Source organism: Acomys minous (genome assembly GCF_964271855.1).
Source record: "Acomys minous genome assembly, chromosome: 12".
NCBI classification, from domain to species: domain Eukaryota; kingdom Metazoa; phylum Chordata; class Mammalia; order Rodentia; family Muridae; genus Acomys; species Acomys minous.
Window position 1 is genome coordinate 52,670,336 of NC_140493.1, and position 18,547 is coordinate 52,688,882.

The following is an 18,547-nucleotide window of genomic DNA, read 5'->3' on the forward strand; positions in this document are numbered from 1 at the left end:
CCATGAAGGGCTCAGCACTGGGCAGACTTGACTGATCCCAAAAGTGTCATGGAGGACAAGCTCACCCAAAACACAAGATGGCAAGCACGAGGGTACAAGTTACTTTAGCAGCAGTCTCCCTCCAGTGAGCTTCTCTGCACAGGTTTGATTTCACTCAGGGACCCACAATGTGCTCTGCAATATTCATGCCCAAAGGATCCAGAGGACTGCCTACCCCAATGGGTGGCCACCAGCTTAATGACTTAAAGCCATACATACATATCATCTCATGGTCCCAGAGGTCTGCAAAACACCCAAAGGTGGAGATTCTGCCCTACACCCTTGGGTAAAGATTTGCTTTCTTAGCTCTGCACCTTCTAGGAGTCATTCATATTCTTGGGTTGAGGTTGAGGGTCCAGTGCTAATGTGTTCTCATTCCTATCTCTTCTGACCCATCCTGTGTCCTCTCTCTCCTTTAAAAGGACCCCTGTGGTCAGTCTGGGTGCACCTGGGTTTTTTGCTGTATCTTAGCATCCTTCACTTGATACACCTGCAAAATCTCTGCCATAGAAGTAGCCTAGCTATGGGCTCTGACATTAGCGAGTATGCATCTTGGGAGTCAGTAGCATCACTGTGCCTCCCACACTTGTTAACCATTTGCCCCTGGCACCTGAAAGTATAGAAAGAGAAAAGAAGATGCATGCAGATGACTGACAAGAGCACGGGGGAAGAGTGACAGGGGAGGTATAGCACAGGAAGGACAAAGAAGGCAGCATCTCAGGAGGACAGCAAAGTCCCTAGGGGTGAAGCTACCTGGAGTGGTCCAGAGAACAAGGGAGAGATCCTCAAGACTAGCGGATGTGGTACACATACACGGTACTTGGGACTGGTTCACACTTGATTCTACCACAGCATCAGAGAGCCTGTGACATGCCTGCCCCCGCCGACAGAGACAGAGAGAGATGGAGAGACAGAGAGACAAGGAGAGAGAGATAGGAGGGCTGAGACCCATAGCTGGGTGAAGATGCAGTAGTCCTAAGTAAGGAATGGCTAAGTCATGTTATAGTCAACTCTTCTACCTTCCTCAAAGACCCCCGTAATGGTGAGCTCCTGCAGCTCAGTGAACATCAGAGGCATGTTTGAGAAGCTTCTACAAATATGCAGAACTGCATCTCCAAAAGAATGCAGGGACAATTTCTTTTTTAAAAAATTAAGAAGTGAAATCTGAGCATGGCACAACTGTATAACCTGATGCACTCAGTACACTTGAGGAAAAGCAGTTTTTGATAGAAGCCCTATTTTTGGTTTCCTCCAAATTAAAATTAAACTAAATATTTCTACCAAGGGCCTCTGACCCTGTTATTAATGCATGCTCCTGAGAAGACGGGCGAATGAAGGCAGGAGAATGCTGTGCAAAGATGGACCAAACTGCAGTTCATTTATCCAATGGCAAATACTGACACAGAATCTGCACGGCAGGGGACATGCCAGGATGTTTCTGCCTCCCTGACTGTGTCAATTCTACATCCTCCAAGCAGCTGTGACCCGCTGTGACCTGGCCTGTGCTAGTTCCCTAGCCTAGGGACTACTTCTAGCCACCAAGCAATGAAGACAGCTCATCCAAGGACAGACCTAAGCTCCTAACTTACAGTCATCCATGTTCAGACACTCAGAAATGACCATCCAGTGGAATGAACAATTCTTGCACATTCTAGAATGTGCATTGGTGGCCTGGCTTCTCCTCTCGGAGGCATTAGCTCCCCACACTGAGAGCCCCTGAAAACTTGTATTTGTTCAAATTGATCCCAAGGATTTAGCAATTCTCTGGCTCCCAGCCACCCCACTTAAACCCTCTGTACAGACTCAACCTGCATGCCTCTCCCAGGTAGGCTCAGAAGCTATCTCTGGGCATGGAGCTGAAGAAAAGAAGCTGATAAGGGGCCTTGAGAATGCCTTGTAGCAGAAAAGGCTGTGCCAAGAACAAAGAAAGGTTTCCAAGGGGAGGGCGCTTCACCCCTGGTCTCCAGGAGCATACAGCTGACACAGCTGACTAAGATCTCCCCCATCAGACTGCCCATTAGCATTCATCAGCCGTGAACTCTGCTCCTCTGTTCCAGAGGCCTCCCAAACACACAGAGCAAACACAAACAATACAATTACCTTTTAGTCATAGACAGCAAGCTGTGCACTGCGTGTGGAACAGGCTTGCAAGGGATGACTAATGGGGGATAAAATAATATCCTGAGTCTAATTGCCAATGCACACGGCAAAGAAGCAAGTCAGGCTGACACCTTGGGGCCTGTGCAGCATACATTCCCAGGTGCTTTGGAGGGGAGAAAGTCCCCGGGGCCAGTTAGCTTTGAAAGAACGCCCCCATTCTACAGTGAACAGTTCTACAAAGTCAAGAACAGCATTCTGGGCATGAGTGCCAAACCCATCCTCTCTGCCACTGCTTGGAGGTGAGGGCTCAAGGACATAAGGAAGAAACCTGACCGGACGGCCTCTTCTCCTAGAGGGTAGCTGGATGCAAGGCACTGCCACGTCTCATAACCACAGAGAAGAAACAAGACGCCACGCAGTCTGCATTAAGTGTTAGCAGGCCAGGTTTCCAGGGTTTCACAGGAGAGTCCAGGATGCCGCTGGCCCCCAAACACCTCAGTCTGACAGGAAGAAGGACATGCTGTCAATGGGCTGGGCCCCCTCACGCCTTCCCAACAAGGCCTGTCCTCCGTTCCCGTTAGGTAGTAATGAAGGATTTGTGAGTATGGGACCCAGCCTGCAATGGCTCTTTCAGAATAGCCTGCTGAACATTGGGGTGTTTTGTTTTCACCTTCTAAGCCTGTCTTTCTAGGTGGTAGGGTCTAGCATATGCGGGGTATCTATAACGTCAGTCCATTTCTGGCTCTGTGACACCACCTTCTTGAGAGCAGTCTGGACTGTTTTTCAGTACAAGCCAAGGCCAGCTGAGTCTACTATGTGCCAAATGAACTCACATTAAGTATCAAGTGTCCTGTCTACACACCGAGTGGCAGTCTGCATGTTCACATGTCACAGCTGATGTCAAGGTTAGTTCTATGTGATTTTCACTGCTCTATACCGGACACACTACCTAGAATATAATAATTGCCCCATTAATGTCTCCCAACTGAAAGCAAGCAGGACAAAGGAAGAAAGTCCACAGGAGGGACGCAGAAATGAGGGAAACACGCGTTCTTTAAAGAAGGCAGGAAAATTAACTCTGGGGGCCAGGTTACAACAATGAAACAAGGTATGTGTCATTTGAGTACACAGCCAGCAGAATGCATGACTGTCCCAGCACTCCGTGTCCCTTTGTACAGCCTTCGCTCTTGACTTGTTTTAACCAGCTGACAATCCTGGACGTTTCAGAAACTACTCTCAGCAGCTGGCTCAGGAGCCCACATGATCCTCACCTTCCCCATCTTCCTCTGCTTTAGACCTTGCCTGTCTCACAAGGAACATTGGGCATAGAATGGAACAAAAGCAGAGCTGAAAGCCAACTGCAAAGGGGCATGGGGTCACAATGCTGCCGTAAGTCGATGAGCTCCTGAGCTATCTGTTCCTCCAAAGTGACCTTCCCTGAGCTAAAGGATGCAGATCGGTGTTCTTTTCAATGCCACACCCTTCCTGCTGGCACCAGGCTAAGGCTCCAGCAGAGACAAAGGAAACAGGGTCCCTATCAAAAGTGGTCCATGAGGACATCCAGAGACCTAAGTGAAGATGAGGAAAAAGGGCCCCTGCCAACAAAGTCTTCAAGGAGCCGTGGATGCTCCTAACACTGATAATCACAGATACCCTGTGCAGGAGGCACAGGTACAATACCCCAAGAACATATGTCACAGAGAAGTGAAAATGTAAAGGCACCTGAAGGACCGGAAGTGGCGGAGGTAGGGAACTCTAGGGAGAAAGAACACACCCTCCAGCCCTGCAGTGTCATGCTGCGTCCCTCTAGCCTTGCTGCGTCCCTCTAGCCTTGCTGCTTCTGCCGGGGAGTGCTAACTACAACAGTAGCAAGAAAGAGGTAAACAATGCACACATTGGCTTTGTCTTTTAGACACACACAAGGGTGTGTGTGTCTCTGCTCTGTTTAGATGTGATATCAAGACACCTGCTGCCTTTGCCACACAGCTACCTGCTCATTTTACCATGGTGTAGCTGCACCCAGGGCAGGGTCTTCACACCAACTCTGCTCTTCCTTGGAGTGCAGGTGACCCTGAAACCCATCAGGACAAAGCCAGGGGACAACAGGACTCAGTAGACCTTTGCTGAGTAACACAGACATGCTTGGAGAGGACACCCCCAAATCTCATCTGATAGGTTTTCTTCCTGTCTCTCCTCTCTCTCTCTCTCTCGGTTTTTCGAGACAGGGTCTCTCTGTGTAGCCTTGGCTGTCCTGGACTTGCTTTGTAGACCAGGCTGGCCTCAAACTCACAGTGATGCTTCTGCCTCTGCCTCCTGAGTGCTGGGATTACAGGTTTGCACCACCACGCGGAGCTGGTTTTCTTTCTCCTCTTCAGAACTGCTGATGCAGAGGCATGCTCTACAAGATCCAAGGCAGAAAGTAACCTGGGCTTCCGGTTGAGTTCCCAAATACTACATGGCCACTGTGTTAGAAACATGACTCCTGCCCCACTGGCCATGTAAGACATGTGCTGCCTTACCCCCACTTCACAGGTATCCGTTGTTTTCAGGGAAGTCAGAAGTGACCTCCTCATAATGGGAGGAGGACTCTAGCCAGCTCTCTGGAGCACCAGGCCCATTGCTCTTGCTATGAGTCCTTATACAGAGATGATAACAGCAGTAGTACAGCACTGAGCCAGGAAGAGGGACATGTCAGTGCTTCGTGCGAGTGTGATTATATGCATGTGTGCATAAATACACTTGCCTGCCTCTGGACACATGTGCATAGCACCTGTCTAATACAACTACTAGCAAAGTGCAGGACTTGTGAAGCACCCCAGGCTGGCCTGAGGCCTGCTCTACTGCTCAATGCCAGGTCAGGAAGGCACAGAAGTGTCTAGTAAGACGTCTCTCACAGAGAATGACCGTGTGCCCCTTTCCTGGTAACCCCAGTTCCCAGGCTCACCTGTGTGTATGGCCGACACAAAGCCATGGTATTTTCAATATCTGCACACCATAGCACAGGAGCTGGGTTCTGGTGGGAACCTCATTCACACATGAGCAACTGCATCAGGGTTCTCTGCAGGAGGTGTTTACACCCATGCAGACACAGGCCTGTGGTGCCAATGGGATCCACACTTCATCTCACTGGACCTCAGTTTCCTCAGGAGCCAGCAGGGATGCTGGGGAACGGATCATGGAGGAGGTTGGATGGATCTGAAGGCTTCTGGTGGCAAAGACATGCTGTAAAATGTAGATGTACTGAGTACCAAGGAGTCAGCAAGTGGCCAGTGCAGAAAGCTGGGGGACGGGCCTTCTCCAGTGCTGGCACCGAGCACTAAACCCTGGAAGCCAAAATAAGCTCGTCTCGCACATGGCTGGCTTTACTGCGCCTATCTTGGGCGAGTTCCAGTGGCTAATAGGTCTTCTGAGTTAATGTAACTTCTCGGAGACTTTCGGAACTAACACAAATTAAGTGACTCCATTATGTCACTTGGTTTCACTTGGGTTCTGTCACCAGTGGCTTGAAAAGGCAAGCACTTTGCTCTGTGGCACCGCCTTGTTAGCCAACTCCCCAGCCAGTTTGCAACTGTGAAGTATTTCTTTCATTATGTGAAAAATGGTGCGTAAGCCATAAGCCAGGGAAACGCACAGAGACTTTTCTGGGCCATAGACAGTCAGCTGACAAACCACAGCACACCTTCCATGAGATGACCTCCCCAGAGAACCAGGCAGAGGCTAGCTGCTGCCCTGTAGACATACACAGGCCCTTGATCGCTACCAGCATGTACTCCCCACTGTAAGCTCCCATGAGCATCCTTCCTCCCCTCTTCCTCCTCGAGTACACTGTAGGAGCTGAGACCCACTCCTGGTCTGAAGGGCACTCTGTAAAGTCGGGGAGAAATGCCCATGTCCACATGCCACCCCGATCTGCGCAGCTCTGAGGAAGAGCTCACAACTCCACACCAGGAGCCGTTCTGCACAGCACACTGCTTTCTAATGGCATCGCCCTAACTTTTCACTGGAGCACAACACCTGAGCACTTGCTGACCCCATTCCCAGAGGGTGTTCCCAGCCTGCAGGGTGCATAGGCTGCCAGCAAATGCATCCAAGTTAACAAAAGTGCCCTTTCCTCCAGGCCACACAAGCCCCAGATACAGCAGCTGAGCAACATGATAGTGGGGATGCCAGTGTGTGACTTGCTCAGGACACAACCTATGCAAGCACAACCAAAGAAACAGAAGAAAGCTATGTGAGGTAAGACTGGAAACAGACTCAGCCAGTATATACTGACATCTTCCAGCAGTCATATAGGACCTAGGAGAAGATCACAGAATCTGACTGAGCTCCTAGAAGCTGCTACTACCTTAGGGAGGAACAAAGAAAAGAGAAATGTCTTAGGAGCAAGTTTAATACCACCGTGGGCCACTGCTGGCAAAGCTCCCAAGCTATGGGATTGGCCTCCTCAATGAGAAACTCAAGAGGCAAACAGGAAACATGCAGGTCAATAATTGGGTTGAGCTACGTCCATCTCTTGAATTTTGATTTAAGAAATGGCATAAAACACCATGCTGAGACAACTGGAAATTTCAAGTGACAATGTATTCGATGATAATGAGGAAATGTTCGTTTGAAAGTATGACACTGTGCCCACTTGTATTATAGTTAAATGTAAAAATGTTCACAGATAAAATAGGACATAGGGAAGTGAGTGGAACAGAAATGAAAAGACACTAAGCATGCACTTAAGGGTTCGAGATAAGATGTTGGCATCTTGTATATATTGCTGAGCCTCCATCAGGAAGATGACTTGAGACGGGGCCTCCTATATCTCAGACTTGCCTCCAAGTCAGTATGTGGCTAAAAAGAACCACGAGCTTCTAATCTACCTTCCTCCATCTTCTGAGTGTTGGGATTCCAGTGTCTACACCCACTCCTGGTTTGTGGTGCACTGGGGGTCAAACCCAGAGTTCTATGCTTGCTAGGGAAGCACTCTACCAACTGAGCTCTATCTCCACCTCCATGGTTGGGCTTGTTAGGGTTAGAATACATAATGGTAGCCTCAGGTGTCAATACAATGTGGTGATCGGCAACTCTCTTTTATTTGGCCCTTCCAGGGTAGATACCCAGCCCTGAGGCAGATGCACCTGGATTATTACTCCCCATTGGATAAGACGGGATAGCCAAGGTCATGACCAAGAACCTGAAGAGCCGGGACTGCCACCCACATCCCTGGCTAATTGATGGAGTACTTTTTTTTTTTTTTGACAAGATATGGCAAGGACCTTTCCTAACCAATAAGTAAAGGCATTTGATGGCCCAAAGGTGAGAGTGTGTTCCACTTGAGAGATCCCAGTCTGGGCTCAGCATGCAGACAGATTCTAATCCCTAGTTAGGGATGCCTGGCTTCCAGGCCTAATGGAGTAGTGTGGCTCCAAGAACAGTGAGTTAGGTCATTCCACGGATGAGCCAGGAAATACAAGCAACAAAGATAACACCACACCGGGGCCACATCAAGCAGGGAATGAGGATAAGGGTCTAGGAGCCACAGCAGAGGAGAGACCCTAGAGAAAGACCAGAGTTCGGCAAAACTGAGCCACATCCACGTGTGCCAGCCACACCTGGCCCAAGTACCTGTAGGGGCCAGGAAGAGAAAGGCAGCTGGGATTTGTGGCTTGCCTTGGCTCCCTGGGGACGCTGTGTCTCTGTCTCTCTCTGTCTCTCTGTCTCTCTGTCTCTCTGTCTCTCTCTCTGTCTCTCTCTCTGTCTCTCTCTCTGTCTCTCTCTCTGTCTCTCTGTCTCTGTCTCTGTCTCTGTCTCTCTCTCTCTGTCTCTCTCTCTCTCTCTCTCTCTCTCTCTCTCTCTCTCTCTCTCTCTCTCTCTCTCTGTGTGTGTGTGTGTGTGTGTGTGTGTGTGTGTGTGTGTGTGTGTGATTCCCGCAGGTGCATCAATCAATCACACAGGCCTCGCCCCCAGGCAGGTTCCTTCACAGCTCTTCTGCCTTGCCTTTCCTATCCAATGAGGACATTCCAACATGGACTGCTGACTGGCTCACAGTTCTGGGTTTTAAATCCCTTTGGTAAACAACCTCCCTAGGTAGGGCAGTTTCTCATTGACAGCAGGCGAAGGAAGACTTTTTGGTCCCAGGATAAGGGAGCAGGAAGAAGCATGGCAGATGAGGCCCCAGTGATATCTGCTGAGTTAAGCAAAAGCTTGATCCGGTGGTTTCTACAGAAGGGCAATGGATCTTCCATGGACCCTTTATTAACCATGACGGGCTGAGGCTGCAGGCTGCTCTGGCAGTCTAGAGCAGACGTCCTGAAAATTAACCTTGTCAACTTCTACTTTCTGGAGCCCCTACCATGAATCACGAGCTGATGGGTGTGTGACAAGGACTAGTTTCACTATCTAAAGCAATGGGGGGGGGGGGGGGGGAGTGACAACACACATAGATTGCCATGAATAGGAGACTATCCTTGGGACCTCAACAAAGCAGGGTGACTCTCTACTCAAAGCAATTAAGTTATTTATGAAAGGACCAAGCTGAAAACGCATGACACGCTCCAGGCCCAGGCAATGCTCGCTTGTCATGGCAGTGAGCAGCTGAGAAGACAGGAGCCTCCACGTGAGTCTCCGTCCCACCCCCAACTTGTGACAGGGATACTTCAGGAATGTCTGCATGGAAGACCCCAGGCAAGAGGCACGGAGAGGAAAAGTCCTGAAGGGAAATGTCTGAGCCGGGACTTTTGAGTTGCAAAGGTCTACAGTGTACAAGAACCTCAATCATGCCATCTCATTTTTCTCTGCTTAGAAACAAGAAAACAATTTGCCCTGCCCACCAGAATCAGCAAATAGCCATGTCTTCCAAGACCCTGGCCTCTCAGTTTCACCATGGGTCCAGGCTAAACTCTTGACACTTCCACCTCTGATCTTAGGAGTTCCTACTGTCTCCAGAGGAACCTGGGTTCCCAGGACCAAAACTATCAGCTGCCAATTACCAAGACAGCAGCCTGGGGTGGCAGAGAGAAGGAGGGGGACGCTGGGCTAGGGCTCAGATAACAGCCTCAGACAAAGCATCAGCTCAAAGGCTGGACTGGTACACCCTGCCCCCTCTTATTTCTAGAAATTTCCCCTCTGGAGAACTGTCCCATTCTCCCTTCAAGTTGAAAAATTAAGGATGTAGAAAATACAATAAAAACACATTACCTGTAACTCAGAAATATTGCAGAAGGGAATGCGGAGCCAATGGGTTGAAGAAAGGTCAAATATTCTAGATAATGCTCAATATTTGCAGGAGGATGGGCTCTGTGCGATCAAGTTTTGCTTTGATGACTCAGGGGGTTCTTTGGAGCAGTTTAAGGGCCAAGAATGGAGGAATAAGAAATAGAGTAGGGGGTGGAGGCAGATAGAGGAGTGCTGGGCTATTCTGAGCTGGGAAAACAGCTCTCTGGAACCCCAATGTAACCCCTCGAGACAGAACTGCCCAGTGGTTAGAGCATCAAAATCTGCAGGGAGAAGTTTCCAGGTACTTAAGCTGTAATAGCCTGTGGAATTCTACATAGCGTATGATCTATGTGGGAACACTAGCAAGAGAGGTCAGACGGGGAGTGGGGATGAAGCCCCTGATCCTGACACATATGATGAAATAACATCTATTACCATACATTATAAAGATATTTATGCATTAAAGGAGGTTACTGTGAAATTTTATTTTAATGGTCTGATAATTAAGCAAAAAAAACCCCTCTTAATAATTATCAAATCTTAATTTTATAGTGTGTTTGCTGTTGGCAATGTTACATATTTGTAAGAAAGATGATGCTGATTCTTCATAGTGAGTGCCTTCTCTTGTATCTGAGTTTCTCTTGAGGCTGAGTGGTAAAAGGTGCCCAGTGCTATGGGATGAAGCCTGGCCTACTGGGTGCAGCTCACGCCACGGACCAGCGGCTGAGGCGGAAGTCCAGGCAATGCCCTGACACTCTAGGCAAGATCTGACTCCTGCCCTCAGGGGAAAGGCCACCCAAGGAACTGTCACACAGATGGAAGAACCTTGGTGAGTGGAGGTAGAACTCATGAGCAATGCGATAGGGCATGTGGCTGGGAAAGACATCTACCCATCTACCCATCTACCCGTCTACCCGTCTACCCGTCTACCCATCTACCCATCTACCGGGGTTTGAACATGAGATTGAAAAGTAAGCGTGGAGTGCGGGGTTGGGATGATGCCATGCGGGGATTGATGCAGAAGTGAGCATAGCCCGCAGTTCTAGGGAGTGCGCTGGCTGTGTGGTGACCGACTAAGGAGCCTGGGTAATGGAAGAACTCCAGACCAGAGAGCTCAAATCACCCTGGGCAAAAGGAAAACCAGGCCCCTTGACCCCTGCCCTCTGGCCCTCACTAACACCTGCTCATCTGGCATGTTTGCCTATGAACCAGATGTGTAAAGCCTCCCAAACTCATATTTGATCTCTTTACCTTGTGCCCAAAGTGATGAAATTAGGAAGTGGGGACGTTGAGAAGTGAGGGGGGTCTTGAGGGTAGATCTCACGAGTTAGATTAGTGGACTCTTAAAGGGGGCTCAAGAAAGACCCCCCTTACTTCCTCCTCTGTGCAACCCAAAAGGGAGAGCTGTATACAAAAATGGATACAGCCCGCAGCAGACATGCTTATGATAAGTGGCTGCTCTGAAGCTGGACTTGCGGTGTCCAGAACCAAGAGACTCAAGCTCAGTCCACTGTGGTGCCATGAGAGCACCCACCAGTTCTACGACAGAAAATGGGCATTAAGACCTGAATTTTGAAACAGCACGATCTATAAGATTTCATAAGGGGTCTTTGTATAGAGATCTGAGAAAAATGTTAAGTTAGCATCTATAGATACATTTTATCTAATGTGTATCAACAAACACACAAATATGTCTGTGTATATATGTGTGTGTATGTGGGCTATGTATTCCTATCTTTCTATTAAAGTATATATACATGTACATTTACTAATAGATCAAAACAAAAACAGAGCAGGCAGCTACCTAACAACTACAATGCTGGAATGATGGAACCAGCTCTGGAGCTGCCAGTGGGCAGACACTAGGAGGGTTCTAATTTTGGCACCCAGAGAAGACTGGCCTGGCCACAAAGCAGCTCCCAAAGGCAGCTCTTGTGAGGGACTGAGGAGAAAAGAGGAGAGCTCTAGGGAAAGTCCCAGTCTTCTCAGAGACATCCGGGCAGCAAGGACAGAGGCATGCCTGCAGCACTGCTCTGAAGAAGCCTCAGGTCCACTGAGTGTGAAGTGGGGAAGAAGGTGGCCCTGCTGTGGAGAAGAGCTCACGAGTAGCAAGATAGGGTGTTTGGCCGAGGGAACTATTTATTGGGGTTTGAAGGCGAAATGTCTCCCACGGGCTCATGTGTTTGAACACCCCATCCCTCGTTGCTGCAGAAGGTTATGGGACTTGCAGGTGGTAAAACCTCACTCACTAGAGTAAGAGGGTCCTCACTCCGGTTGAGGTTTAGGAGCTTCCTGTCTGCTTTCTGCTTCCAGGCTGTAGACACAGGACCAACTGTCTCATGCTCCTGCCACCTCGCTTTCCCCGCTGTGATGGACTGTAGTCCTTCAAACCGCAAGCCAAAGAAACCCTCCTGTAAGTAGCTTCTCACCAGGTATTTGGTGCCAGTAACAAAAGCAACATCTAAGTGAAGGTGCAGTTGGGCTTCCATTAGTCTCTCAGGGTAAAATGAGAAAAGAAAGAAAGAGATTTAAAGAGAATATATTCCTCCTTGGGGCACATGGGGAGGCCCCAGCTGGTCGGATGCTCCACAGTCCTCTGCTTATTATTCCCAGCTCAGCGTGGGTCAGAATTTATTCTCCTGCCCTTCCTGGAGTGGTGCAGGGCTCACCACAGAGCCTCTTCTCAAAGTATTGATAGTTGTTGAGTGACTATTTTGTGAATGAATGAAAAAAGGTATGAGTTAAGACTCAAATGAGAAGTTAAGCAAAAAGCTTACTGAAGAAGCCTGAAGTATAAAACCAAACTGCAATTACCTACGGCTTGGGTCATTAATATCACAAAGCCTGAGTTGCCAAGAATGATCCAAGTTTTCAGCACAGGACATGCTGAGTGATTTATAATTTCTTAAAATGGTTTTATACTGGTGTCATAAGAAGACCAGATTTATCTCTCAGATCATGAGCTACATGAAAACCTGTAGACAAAGACACAGGACAGATGGCAGACACCCACCCCCAACACAATTAAGAGGGAGAGCATTGGCAACACGCATGCTTTCAGAAAGTGTTTGCCCTGCCCCCTGAAGCTGAAGAAATGGCATTTGCTCAGCCTCTGGCATAGGTCAGAAGTGTGCAGACCACAGCACATTCCCATACCCAGGTGGCAAGTCCTATCTAAAGGAAGACAAGATGATCCTAGGAGCACTTCCAGCTTCTCTCACAGGAAAGTCAGAAATGGCCCCAAGTCTTGGGTCTCCAGCTTCCAAACTGCACTGCAAGGGGGGCTTTGGGTCCTAACATATAGTCATACACGTCATTAACAATCACATTAAATATGAATGTGCTGGAAGCCATCACACAGTGCAGAATTAGCATAGAAATGAAGATGATGGCATATTTACACAATGAAATATTAATAGCAGTCGAAATGAAAGAACTGGGTTTATACTTAGCTCTACAGTACAATGCTTATTTTAAGTTTCAGAAGGACACATATGATAGGGAAGTACTTATAGGATTTTTTTTTTAAAGAGTCTCAAAATAGCATTTGGTTGTGGCTACACAGACACACAGTAAGAGCAGAGAAGTGCAGACGTGACTGGTACCACCACTGTCACCCTGGGAAGGAAGAGAAGAAAAAGGAGAAGGTGGCAATGTGGGTGTTGCTTAACTATTCTTTGTGGCTTGCTCATCCTAACATTTCCTTTTGAGATTTTTTTTTCCTCAAATCTAAAGGTTAAAGGTTGGTTCATTACTATCTGCCCTTCTGGCCTTGGAGCATCTGTTAATCCCAGGGATCTGGAATGCATGTCAGACTGCTGCTGGCATCCAGCCCCAGGCCCAGACTCCTCTGCATGTCTGACTTCACCCACGGTTCCACACTGATTTGCCAGCTTTCTTTTCATGTGCAATTGACATACTGGAATCTCAGGTGGATCTGTGCTGGGTTTTAAAGGATATAGATGTTTGTGGAAAACACCACCCCACTGAGTTACCCTATTAGACCACCACATAGAAAGTTACCTTCTTCTCTTTCTAGATCAAGTCCTGTCCTGAACCCTCTAGAGGAAACTCGTGTTGAGACTCTCCTAACTGGAGACTGGTTTTGTTCATTCGAGTGCCTCTCAACCTTCCTGCTGCTGCGACCCTTTAACACAGGTCATCATGTGGTGGTGACGCCCAGCCACAAAATTATTCTTTTGCTACTCTTAACTGTAGTTCTGTTCCTGTTATGAATCCTAATGTGAATATCTATGTTCTCCAGTGGTCTTAGGTGACCCCTGGGAAAGAGTCATTGCCCCCCCCAAGGTGGTCTGGACCCCACAGGTTGAGAACCAGTGCTCGGAGCATCCCAGAAATGGCATCATTGTGCAACAGAGGCTCCACGGATAAGGCTGCCTACACATCCCATCAAACTCTTAGGCATTTTGTGGTTTTGTTGCAGGGTGTGCAACCTTGTAGGAAAACTCTACCAACTGTTTATTCATTCTTCTGTAAGAACCCTGCTGAGTTCTGCTTTGTTTTGTTTTATGGAGGGGAGGTACTGAGGAACATCCCTGTATACCTCTTTTGATGACTATGTTTTCATTTTCAAGTCTATTTTATTTCTTATTTGTGTGCCTGCTTGTGTACACATGTTTACATACATGGGTACACTTGTCTGTACATGCACATGAGGAAGCCAGAAGGCAACTGAAAGTGTCTTTCCTTATCGCTCTCTGTCTTTGTCTTTGAGACAGGGCCCCTCACTGAACTTGGACCTTTGTTTTGAGTTAGACTGGCTGGTGAATCCTCAGGATTATCCTCTCTCTAGCCCTCTGCGCTCCCACCAGCCCTGGGATTACAAGTGTGCACCATCAAATCTGGCTTTTATGTAGACTCTGGGGACCCGAACTCAGGTCCTTATACTTACATGGTAAGTCCTTTATCCTCTGAGCCATCTTTCTATCCCCTTAATTTGTTTATTTGTTTAGTTATTTTTTTTGCATATGGATGCACGTGGCAAGTGTGTGTGCATGTTCACATGTGTATGGGTGCATATTAGGTGTAGGTATGTGTACGTGGCAGCTCATGGAAAGTTAAGGGCTTTCTTCTATCACTCACCATCTTATATACTGAGGCCAAGTCTCTCGCTGACCCTGGAGTTCATCTTATCAGCTGTGGGGCTCGGTAGCGCAGCATGGGTAAGAGGTGGTGGTGGTGGTGGTGGTGGGAGGGGGAGGTAACAACTAAGGCTGGAACAGCAGGGCCAGGAGCATGTGTATGCTTGACATTATAAGGAAGTGCTGTGACTTTGTCTCTGGTGGCTGCAGTAATTTCTATCGTGCCAGCATGAGAGTTCCGGGCACTTTGTATCTCCCCAGTGCTCCTTCTGTGTCTTTTCATCTCCCTGTTTCTGATGAATGTGCAGTAGCTTCTCTCTGTGATTTTTGCATTTGCATTTCCCTGCTGACTAACAATACCAGTGTCAGCTGTTTGGGGTGGGGGGGAGTTAATTCTTTAAAATAAGACAGAGATGGGGATAGATGAAGAGATTTAGAGTAAATATATGGAAGAATTTAGATCTAAGACACAGGCCTGCTGGCTTGTTGTTGTTGTTGTTGTTGTTGTTGTCGTTAAACGTGGGGCCTCATGCATCTGTGATCTGTCTTCATGCTGGACTTGAAGGCCTCTTAGTGGGGGAGAGGTCCAGAAGAGAGTAAGGAAGGGACTCTGCGTCTTACCAAGCTCTACCTACCTGGGTCCCGGCCTCGCTCTGCCTCTGCAGGACACTTACCGCTGGCACTCGGTGGCATGCAGGACGAGTTCAGAGTTGTTCCTGGCACAGACTGTCAGTTCGTGCTCTGTGGAGTTGAAGACATCGAGGAGCAGGTGGCACTGCCGGGTGCTGTGTGGAAAGACAGAGGGAAATTCAGAGCACTCCAATACCAAAGGGAAGCAACTTCGCCCTTTCCTCCTCTCTGGGGACTTCCCACTATTTGAAGATGTGCAGAGGTGGCATTTGTGACAATGCCAAAGCCCCTGGGCATGTGCTTAGAACTTTGTCACACCTTTATGTGTAACCAAATGACCCTGGGAAATGCCTCAGTGCTCCTAGCCTTAGCAAGCCATGAGCAGCTGGCCCTTACGATCATCTACACACGTGGCATACAGTGTCACTCAATAAAGCTTATGTCCAAATGGGGAAGTCTTCAGCTACCCAAGACTGAGCAAATGGACTGGGTCCTGGAATGTGAAGAGCTGGGCTCCGCGTGTTGTGCTGACTTCTCTAGAAGCTACATCATATTCAGGGACTCCTCAGAGCTGTGGAAGCTATCTAGTTCACCAGGCATATAAAGCCTTAGCCCCTCCCCCCTTTGCTTCCTGCACAGTAGCAGGTAAAATTCTCTATTTCCAAAGGCTTCTGGTAGCAAGAGATACTCCCATTGACAGTCTCTCAACCAATGAGCCACAGGCTTCTCAGATCCCCAAATAACAGACCAGGAGGAGAAGACTTCTGGGCTTCAGTCTCCCTGGCTCCCCTTCCATCCTTGGAATGTGCAGGAGGCTTTGAAGCTCAGCAACCGTTCAGAGATGAGACTAAAACCACAGACTGTGGAGGGCAGACCTGGGTCGGGAAGCTCCTCCCACAGCAGCAGACCTGGGTCGGGAAGCTCCTCCCACAGCAGCAGCCCTGGGTCGGGAAGCTCCTCCCACAGCAGCAGTATCCAACCCCGACTGCCTCCTGCCTTTGACTTATTAGCCACATGGCTGAAATATTTTTAACATACCAACAGCCCATGCTTCCTTTGTGGTCACTACAGCTAAGTTTCCACTACAGCTGAGTGCTTGCCTAAAACTAACTCAGCCTCCCAAATACCAAGTGTCACGGTGAGCACGACACGAACTTGACACCTGTTGGGTGATCTAAGAGAGACAGCCATGGCCACCGCAAGAGCAGAGGTAGAGGGCAGCTGTGTTGGCTTTGGGCAAGCAAGATGAATCATTGGTTTGGGGGGCTAAGTGAGACACAGAGACAAAGAGATACTCTCAAGGTCACCTCTAGCTCTGTGTGGAATCAAAACATGACATTCTAGGTGACTCTGACTTGTCTGGTGTGTCCCCCAAGCAACAGGGAGAGCTCTGTTGGTTATTTGCGAATCCGAGCCAAAGGACTAGAGAGTGCGGTAGGATTTTGCCTTTGTGTCCTGACATTTGTGGGGTGGGAGGGGGACCTCTTGAGGTGGGGGCAGGGGGTTCACTCTCCAGATTCAGAGCTCAAGTTTTACCTTCACAGCTGGTCAGCTCCCTTGAGCACACCTGTCCTCTGCTACCTTAAGAGAAGGAATCATAAACAAAGCAGGATGTGGGAACACATGTAGGGTTCACACACACAGAGAAGCAGGCACTACCTAGAGGCCAGGGGGTGTCAGAAAGTAATCTTTGCATGTGTGCATGTCCGGCTTCTCAAGGGAAAGTGGCAGAGGCACAGCATGACCATCTCTGGTACAGGCCGTGCAAATGTGGTCGTCTGAGGTCCTCAGAGGATATCCTCACATTATTGTTGCTGGGGCTCAAGGCAAGGGTATCTTCCCTCTGGGGAGTGGCTTTGGAGCATGCTCAGACAGTTGCCTATAAGTAGGCGCTTCCCTTGACTCTTAGGCAAAGGAGACTCCAGGAATGAAGATCTGGACTGCCCTTGTCATAACTTCATGAAATCTTTAAGCACAGCAAAATCTTTCATCAAACATCAAACATCCATCATAAAGCATTAATGGGGGTGGGACACACTTTTTAAAGCCTAGATAGAAGGCTGTTTTCGCTTGCAAAGCACAGTACCCGGGAAGCTGTGTAGGGATGTGGCACAGAGAGACAGTGGCTGCTGTGCTTGCTGTTCTGAGTCACTGTCTGCGTGGGGCGTCTGAACCGGTGTCTCTGTTGCTCCTGTCAACACGGCATGATGATATAGTGGTGGATCTTTGTTTTCTATCATTACTCATAAATTAACTCCCATCCCAGACTGTGGTAGCATTTTGTGCCCACTGTAATATCATTTTCTCATGTGTCTTTCCACATCGCTGTGGCTAATTTTCTTTATGAGCTGTTAGAACACACAATTTACTTTTTCATTCTTGTTCAATTCTTGGGTTTTTGTTTATTTTTCACCTTTCTGAAGAGAAAGGAAGCCTAGGAAAATTTTTCCAGAAGAACTGAAGTCAGAGCAAGCCTTTGAGGGTAGATGAACTTGCATAGAAAGTGGTAGATTTGGGTCTATGGCCAACATGGGGCAAGAAGAACTCCAGCTGCCAGAAGGCACACATTTGCCAATTTATCAATTGATTCTCCTCACAGATTTCGGAGTCACCCCTGTGTGTCAGCTACTATTGTATGCACACAGCTGAGAAAGGGAGGTGAGGAACAAAGAGAGGGTCTCTGCTTGCTTGCCAATTGAATTGGGGAAAGATTACAGGAAGATGGGGCTTTAAATTAAAACAATCTTTTCCATGACATTAAAAGCAACAGATTCAAAAAGGTTGCAGAATAAAGCCTCATATTACTGGTAATATTTCTGTGTACAATTATAAGGAAAAAAGAATTAAGAATGTGGATTTATAAATGCAGTGCAGCCCATAAGGCATTTAAGAATAAATGCAATTAATGCATGTAAGACAATTGTGTAAATGATTTAAGTCTTGCAGAACAATTAGTAAAGAAGTCAAATGAATAAAGAGACAGTTTATACTTGAGGATATGAAGACCATATTTTAATAGACGTCACAGTTCTCCATATCTACATGTATTCAACGCACCTTAATAAAAAGGGGCAACACCATTTTAGTTTTTGTAAAATCTGGTGTGCTATTTTCATTTTATATTTTTTAAAAAGTGCCAAGGACATTCAAAACAATGATGGTGGGAATGTTGCACAGTTCTGACTTGCTAGACACCGAGAAACCATCCAAAGCATAAATGATGGAAAAGAGCCCGGAGCGGGTTCACAACTGTGAGCTGGAGGTCCGGCTGAGAGGTGATGCTCTCTGCGCACACAAGGTCATATGCACAGGGAACAACGTCCCTGCTTCATACTATGTGCTTAAAAGCATTTCAAATGGCTAAGTGTGGTGTGGCCATTTCCTCAGAATTCATCCATTCGTTCAGACACTCCCTTCTAGAAGGAGACAGGAACTGATCCAACTTCCAAAGCTCAAGGAACTCAGAATGTTAC

General features: G+C 47.9%; 1 protein-coding gene across 1 annotated transcript in view; it reads right to left on the reverse strand.

Annotated features, from left to right (window-relative positions):
- The window catches only part of TRAPPC9 (trafficking protein particle complex subunit 9), a 445,876-nt gene that overhangs the window by 132,009 nt on the left and 295,320 nt on the right, over nt 1–18,547 (reverse strand). Inside the window, exon 19 of the mRNA XM_084803051.1 lies at nt 15,119–15,229. Coding sequence (XP_084659177.1) covers nt 15,119–15,229 — 111 coding nt within the window. The remainder of the gene's footprint in view (nt 1–15,118; nt 15,230–18,547) is intronic.